General features: G+C 45.7%; 1 protein-coding gene across 1 annotated transcript in view; it reads right to left on the minus strand.

Moving 5' to 3' along the window:
* MTUS2 (microtubule associated tumor suppressor candidate 2) overlaps window positions 1-8,535 on the minus strand; it is a 203,713-nt gene that overhangs the window by 2,460 nt on the left and 192,718 nt on the right. The window contains exons 11-13 of the mRNA XM_009327746.1: window positions 7,882-7,980; window positions 6,362-6,481; window positions 3,613-3,710 (exon numbers count right to left, since the gene is read on the minus strand). Of these exons, the coding sequence (XP_009326021.1) occupies window positions 3,613-3,710; window positions 6,362-6,481; window positions 7,882-7,980 (317 nt within the window). The remainder of the gene's footprint in view (window positions 1-3,612; window positions 3,711-6,361; window positions 6,482-7,881; window positions 7,981-8,535) is intronic.

An 8,535-nucleotide genomic window follows, 5' to 3' on the forward strand; every position in this document is an offset into this window, starting at 1 on the left:
GTTCAGCAGCAGCTGGGTGTGGATTTTGGATGCACACACCAAATTCTGCCCAGCTCCTTTGGGCAGAGGAGGATATAGCCTGAATATATATGGCATTATATATAATGCTATATATAGCCTGAAGCCCATAGCAGACGTCATGGACTGCTGGTCCACTCTCTTTGTGTCATCAAAAGTCGCTGAGAGGTTGGGGTGGCATTTTTGATTTTGTTTAAAAAACATTTTTAAAGAATTTCTGCTTTTTTGGCCTCAGTTCCTACAGAAATGGAACTAAGGTGATCTAGAATGTGTGTGTTTCTCTCCCACTCCCCTGAAAGTTTTGAACCATGAAGCACTAGCTAGCAGAGTTGAAGGATTAAAAGACACAAGTTGGCAGAAGTTTTCAGAAAGTTGCTTGCCTGGTAGAGGAGAAAAATCCTATTCATGGTCCCATTGGGAAACCACCTGTGGCATGAGCTCACAGTCTAACAGGCACAAGAAAGTGTACATGGGAGCTCACCCTGGAGAAATGACTCCAGAGGAAACCTCTTGCTACACATGGAATTACATTGTCTTTTGCTGTGCCTAACAAGACAGGCCATAAAAATTATGCACAAAGCCCAACTATATCTTTTTCCAGCCAGCATTCACTGAGGGGAAAAAAAAAAAAAAAACCACATGCCTTTCCCACATTTGTGTGGCTCTTAGTGTGTGACTGGCTCTCTAAGCTGGTAAAGCTCATCTGTGTATTGGGAACAGGCTAGTCACACCAGCACAGACCTCAGAGCACAGTGAAGGGCTCAGCTCCCTCCTCTGCTAAAGGCACTGCTTGGACAGGAGGCAAGAGCAGCCCACAGCCCCTCAGCACATATCAGCCTCCTTTACATTAAAAGCTGCTTGCTAGAGGTATGGTAGGATGCATGGTGTCAGTGTCCTCTGGAGTCTCTCACACAATAAACTTTGCGGCACTAATACACACTGCAATTTGCTGACAGAGGCAGGCTGCAAGTTATATGCATGACCTGCAGGTAAGCAGGGAGACACCTGAGCAGAAAAGAGCCTTGCAGCTAAGTGCCTGTGAACACACCATGCAGCATGTGGACATGTCCTCCAGAGAGACCTGCTTTCGTACGCGGATGGGGAAAGGAGCTGCTGCTTGTTGCGCTGCTTATTTTAGCCCCGTGCACATTGCACTGGGAATTTATGCTGTGTCACCTGATGTGACGTGACCGGCCACTGGCAGAGCCAGCTTCACGCCACCCGGAGACAGAGGCAGCCTGCACAGCCAGCAGTGCCGGCATCCTTCAGCAAAGCCTCTGCCTTCAGCTCAGCCAACCTGTGTCTGCCCCGCTGCACCACAGGGAGGGAGATGGACAGACGCAGCATTGCTGCTTATAAAAGATACAGATGCCCATTCAGCCCCTCTTCATCGTTCAGGCTGAAGAAGGAAGAGAGGCAATGTAAAAGCAAATGTGTTCTCACTATGTAAGTTTGTATCTTGAGATATATGTTCCAATTTTAGACCTAACCCAGCTAGGGAAACCTTTATCCCTAGCACTGCAGACTTACGATCAGACATGTTCCTCTGCCAGCCTGTCGACAATTTAAGCAGCTGTAACAAATCACAGCCATAAAATCACAGAGGTGTGCAGGGGCACACTGACGTGATCGGGATGCAGGGGAAGGTGCTTGAGTGGTGCCCTCAGCTCACGTTAAAGCCTCTCCCAAAAGGCCCAGAGGTCAGTAGGCACCTGGGCTATGCCAACAGAGACCAGCCACCCTCCTGGTCATCTTCATCTCTAGGGTGCTGGAAACTACCATTCCTCAAACATCCCCAGTCCAAAGGATCAAAAAAATGCTGGTTGATTTGGAGGGAGAATCCAAAATGTTGGGAAATCAGATGATTTATTCAAGTGCTTAGGGAAGTCCCAGCAGAGGCTCTGTGGAGTTCCTGTGTCCAAAGCTAGTGCATGACCTACCTGCAAGGCTCTTCCTTCCTTTGTACCTGCCCTCGGCTATGATTGGAAATATCTCTGTGGTGCACCCCTCAGCCCCCCGATGCCTCTGGGACCCCCTCCTGGCTGTGCTGCAAAGGCTGGCTTTGCTGTGGCTCCCATCTCTCCTGCTCCCCTCTCTCCTCTTGCTGCTGCTGGGCTGCCACAGCCACGTGGGCACCCAAACTGCAGATCGGCAGAAATGGCTCTAATGCTCGCTGTTCCCCAGTAATGGCAGCTCCCCAAGCTCGTTCACACGGCACTTGCTGGCAGTGCCACTACAACAGAAATGAACAGTCGGGGTGGCTACTGCTGCCAGGAAAACATGTTTTAATAACTCTGACTTTAAAGCCCTGGCTGACACCATCCCTACAGCTGTCCCCATAGCTGTCCCCAAACTGTTATAGTTGAAAATGACTGTCCTCTAAGTTGACTTTCCAGGCTGACCTCAAGTTCAGAATTTTTCCCAAAAGATGTTCTTCAAAACCAATACCTACATAGTTACAGGCAAGAAGCAAAGCGCTGCAGCTGGACACCGGCAGGGAGTAGAGGGTGCTATTCACCCAGCCAGAGGCAGGTAGCTGCAATATAGAGGCCACGCACTGAACCAGGCACCCTGGCTGCTGTCACAGGTGTGGAGAGAGACTGCCACTTCCAGACCACAATTCATCCAGCCCAAAAGCAGGTGTCTCAAACTGGTCTGGTGAACCAGACCTTAAAAATTCCCGTTCTTCCTCCCCAAGCACAGAACGGCTGTAGATGCCCACCTCAGACAGTGACATGTATGTTACAGGTATTTACAATCAGGTGAGATGAAACATAATCCTCACCCCAACTTGATTGTTAGTGCAAACAATGCTGCCTTTTTAAAATACCCACATGCAGGAGACAATTTTTTTTAAAGGCTGAATCACTAATAAAGGAGACACTAGAAAGACAAAAACTAAAATTAAATCAGAGATGAAATGCTGAATCTTTAAAAAGTCAGCTAAAAATTAAATTGCATTTTAGGCCAATGGCATCATTTCTGGCAACAATGACAGCTAGGCAGATGGTGTGTTGGGTCGAGTTCAGCTCTAGCATCTCCCCCTGGTACCCCTTCTGCCTGGCTCCAGCTGCGGTCTCTTGGCTTAGGGCAGACTATAAACTCTCTGGGACAGGGACTGTCCTGCCCTTCTCTATTTCTATACCACCTAACACAAAGGAGCCTTGTCACCCTTGTCAGGTTGTGACACGGGTGCAAACAGACAGTGCAGATAAAAAAAAAGGATAACCATGCCTGGGTGACAGTGGCATCGCTAGGATGTCTCTCCTGAAATTGCCCCATATCCCATCCTTGTTACCCACTGACTAACAGGTATCAGGGCACTGACACTGAGATCAGAAGCCGCTGGCAACTTTGCTCTCAGCAGCATGTCAAAATCATGGAAATACACAGACAGATATGTGGCCTTCCTTATGTTAAAGTAAGCAAACCCTGATATAAAAAGGATTTTTTAATAAAACAAGTAGATCAGGACACCAATACACTTTCAGGAGGAAATAAGTTTTTCCCCTTCTGAAATAAGTGTCAGCCTTGGGCAGTTAAGATCTGCAGTCTCCTTTCAAGCTCAGACAGATCACAAATATCAGCACAAACCTTGTTATAACAGTATTTTGCTCAATCCTGGCTCTGAGTTCTTCGTTCTGCTGTTGCAGCATGGTGATTTTTTCTTCCAGTTTTAAATTTTTTTCAGCCTGCAACAAAAGAAGGTTTGTTAAATCTGAAGAAAGCCCAACACCTGATCCAAGAGGATTTGTTCTTTATGTTTATTTGTCCCTAGAGCAAATTCTAAAATTTGAGGATAGATGGAGGTGGTCTTGACTGCAGCTGAGACTTAGAGGTCTGACTCACACCACATCATACTGGTGAAGTAAGTGGGGTTATCAGCAGAGCATTAAGCGGAGGCAGAGCTTAACTAGCCCTTACTTCTAACTGAGGAGGAGGAGAGTCTTAGTCTTGTCCAGTGCAAATAAAACATCTTCCTTGGTGGTGCCCCCATAACTTTCATCCCTTGGAGCCAGCGTTACCAGCCGTTGTTCTTGGACAGGGAGCTGGTGGCACTTGGGGAGCAAGGGGATGCCCAGCATGGAAAGGGCACTGTGGTGTGAGTGGTCAGTCTAGCGATGAAGGAGGAGTGCAAGGTAGTTTGATGTGCATCATCCAACTCAACTAACCTCATCGGACATAAATGTCTGGTGTCCAACCTCTAGGATTATGATTCCCCAGTTATGGGGAGGAAAGAGTTACCCACCAGAGCAGATTACACCCAGCAGCAGCCTTAGACTACTGCTGCATTCACATGTGGTGGGCTGCGCTTTGGAAACACTACTCTCCACTGCTGACAGTGTCGGCTTAAATGACAGGCTTAAACTAGACATTTAACTTTAAGCTACAATTAAGTGAAATAAATTCTATCCCAAGCGCAGGTAGCTTTTACTCAGGACAGTTCAAGGACAGAGTTTGAGGACGTCAATAGCGGTATATCAAAACATTGGTAAGATGTTTATAGGCATGTACCACAGCCTCAGATGCCCTGTTTTTCCCAAGTTTTGAATTTGACATACTTTATCACCTTAGTTCTTGGGTTTCCAGCAGTTTGAATTTTGCTGAATTCAACACTTTTGGAAGAAAACAAGATATCACAAGGTAACCTTATCTCTGTGTGAGCTTGGTTATTGGATTTCCCAACCTTTTATAAAGAACTTAAGTATTGTGCACTGGAGTTAGTAATAACTCACACTTTATGGTGGAAGCATCAGTTTTATGCAGTGGTTTCCAGTCTATGCAGGTAGCCATAAAGGATACTCCTGATTCTCAGATATTCTGGCCTATCCCAGTATATTTTGTTAGAGCAGAACAAGGATTCTGGCCCTGTTTTGAAATGCTCTGAGAGAGGAATCACCATCACTGGCACCTTCTCTGCTTCCTCAATAGTTTTAATAAGTAGTAGCTATGCCAGCATGAAGCATGGGAGAAGCCCTGTACATCTCCTTCCTGCTCCACTGCAATCCTCACCCTATACCACTCCTCTCCTGCCACCTTCATTTCCAGCCTCCCTTTCAGCAGACAAGGAGCCAAGCCTGACCCTGTATTTGAAATGCTCTCCTGCTCCCTTATGAGGCACCCCATCTTTCAGAGCATTTGGAGGTGCCCTGTAGACGTTCTGGCACTTATAAAGGTAGATCTTTAAACAGAAAGCAGTTGTGCCTTTGGACCACAGTAGACTCTGTGTTTTACTGTGATAAAGGGCAGGAGCAGGACTGTGTGCTTGTATGTGGTTAATTAGCAAAAGCAGCTAAATGCCCAGGAACCATGTAGGCTGTTGTTTATTTTATTTTTTTCAGTATAGCACTACAGTGCATGTTTTCAGATGCTGGCTTAGCTCCAGGAGCAGCGTGTTGCAAGGAGCACAGTTAACAAGCCTCAGTTGTAAAGAGGTACTTTTCTCTACATCCACTTACTTAAGCATCTGTTCAGCAAAATAACCATCTGAGTTCTCAAATTTCCCCGTAAATGGAAACACATCTTGCTGAATGCTGTGCTGAACCAGCTGTCCCGGCTCCCCAGCTGAGGTAGTGCCTCATCCTGTCACCACACTATACATTTGCTGTCACTGTAGGTTATGCCTTACAAAATGAATCCCCTTTCCAATAAAAAATGTAATTGATGGTGAACTGGGGAGTTCTTCGTTGGGGACTCCCACAAGCAAAGGATGAGAAAACAGCATAGGCTGCAGAAAAGCATTACTTTAGGGTTGGAGAGAACTTTCCTAGCGTAAGCCTTGCTAGGGACTGCTTGCTGAAGATTGCTAATTCATACTCATGGCTGGGAGCTCCCTAAATGCCTGCTCTAGCAGCAGCAAAACCCACACGGCTCGATCTTTCTCCACTTGTCCTTTCCAGCCCTAAATGGTTACCTAACTCCTGTAGGGGAGTATGGTGCAGGCTGGTGTACAAAATGAAGCCCTGGAGTACCACAAAGTTCCCCTTCCTCCGTTCTTCCTACACCGCTCGCCTCGCTGTCTAACATAACGGGCTGAGCAGGTATTACATGAAAAAGCAATACAGATCAACGGATGTGTGGGAGAAATCAAGGTATCATGGGTGGGTGAAGGGATGAGAAAAGATCCCAATTTCTGAGTGAAAACCTGAGACATGGTATGGTAGAAGCAGCTACGTAGGTTGACAGTGGAAAAACACAATATATAGCCATTTATGAACCTCTTTGACTGTGTCTTGCCCTAACCTCATGTGTTTTCTCATCTGGTTTAAGTTCATCTGCTGTAGCCAAACTTTTACTTTTCTACCTCTGTGATGTCTCCTCTGGAGGAAAAATGACAACTCACCTGTTTTTCTAGCTCCATAATCAGCTTCTCCTGTTGGTGAATCTGATGGTTCTTCATTTCCAGAACATGTTTTAAGCTCTTCAGGTCTTTTTCTAAGTGCAGATACGGAGCTCGTACAATCTAGAAAATATACCAGTGATTTGCATATCTGTCAGCCATAAATGCATCTTCAGCCATAAGATAAAGCTTCTTCAATGCACCCAGTGGTTTAGGAGTCTCAGCGATGTGAAAACCACCTGGACCTGGGCCTCCCCAGCCCATCTGAAGCCTGATATTCTCTCCCAGACCATCCCTTTGGCCGGATAGCCAACGGTACCTTTCTTTTGACCAGCTTCATGGCTAGAAGGATGTGATGTCAGGTTGTTCAGCAACCTCATTCCTTCACATAGCTTGGGAACTGCATGAGTTGTTTTATGATTGTGCAGAGATTTTGGCTTGGGAAAAGTACAAACATGAAACTGAGGTAATGGGACAAGGGGGCTGGAGGTAAAAACCAGTGTTCTGCCTTGCCTGCACCACGGCCTCACAGTGCCTGTTAACAAAGATCAGATCTGGTGGGAAAAAGTTCCTCCTCTGCTCAAGAACTTCAGCCGTAGGGGATACTAGGGTTCAACTCATGGGCAGAAGATGTGCTCTGAATTATACTGATGAAATACTGTTGCTGACTTAAGCTGTTCTGGATTTTTCCCAGTGTAACACACTCCAGTGAACTGCCTGGTAGTACTTGGCATTAACATCACTGTGACACAGCAGAATTTGTCCTTTCATGTAAATTAAATACTGCAGCGGAGGTGAAAGGGACTGATGCTACCCGTTTCCTGTGGCCGAGCCTGTTTCAGACATTTGCGCTCCTTTCCTAAAAACTCACTGAGCCCCTTGCTCACTCCGTTATTTTCATTGACTGTCCCCTCTTGTCATGTTGATATGGCTGCCCATGGGGTTGTGCTGTGAACACACTGAAATGCTCCAAGTTGAAAGGAAACTCTTTTTGGAGGGTTATTTCAGGGTTATTTCATTTCAGATAAATAATTGCAGTAAATAAACAGCATGGCCCCAATAGACAGCAGTTGAATAAATACTTCATATGACAGGGCTGTTCCCTGCAAGTCCAGAAAAAAATGAGGGAATACAGAGGATGTCAAAGAAGTTGGTTCAGAAGGCACAAAAAAGAAACCTAAATATGAAAAGACAAAAAGTAAAGAGAAAGAGAGGAAGAAGGGAAAGAAGAATAGAGAGCAGTAAGGACACACTAGGTGTAGTTAATGAAATGTTTTGGAAAGAGAGCTACAAACATACAAACACTGGGTGAAAGTATAAGTTTTAAGAAGTAAACTCAGAAAATGATGGACCTAGACTAAGATTTCTGACTCCTCCTCAGAGCTCAAGATTTGGGGTCTCAGTTGGGACCTGCCACCCAGTCCCTGGGGTAAGGATCCCATTACTATCCACTGAATTGTGTGATGTGAGCCATACTTTGAAACACATATTTTGATGACTGTGTAGTTATAGTTGCCGTCTACCTTCAGTTGTTCCTCAGTGTTTTTCTTCAGAGCTTCTTCAAATCGGTCTGCTTTGGCCTTAAGAGATTGGTTCTGGAAGGTGAGGGTGTCTATCTGGTCCTGGAGGGGAGACACACCAATGAACACACCAACCGTGTTATCACCCCTCTTACATTCATACAAGTCAATCTGCACTGTGAAACCACCAGGGGAGCTGAACAAGGCCTAGAAACCCCTGCAAGGTGGTATTTTTTACCTAAGGCCACTTGAACATACAGTGGGGTTTTTGATAACCCAGTGCCTCAGGGAATCCCAAAATCCCTGCAATGCCTGTGGCTGGCTGATGCTCACTGGCACTAGTTCATGAAATGTCTTTGATGCTACATCACCCCATCACCTTGGGCTGGATGAGAATGAGCATGTCCTTCCTTAAGACAGCTGGCATTTATATCACAGGCCATATATATTCATATATCATTTATATGAAAGAGATCATTTGTATGGTCCCTAGAGTCTGAATGAGGTGGTAGATACCCCATCCCTGCTTCCTTCACCTTTGTAGGCTTCTAACATGGTCACAAGCAACGATGAGTTAGTGGTGTGGACTTTAAATGATTGTCATTTCATCTCAGATCCATACACAGGAACAAAATGTTATTTTAAGCAATCATATTC

The sequence above is a fragment of the Pygoscelis adeliae genome, unplaced genomic scaffold, assembly GCF_000699105.1.
Source record: "Pygoscelis adeliae isolate BGI_AS28 unplaced genomic scaffold, ASM69910v1 Scaffold14, whole genome shotgun sequence".
Lineage (NCBI taxonomy): Eukaryota > Metazoa > Chordata > Aves > Sphenisciformes > Spheniscidae > Pygoscelis > Pygoscelis adeliae.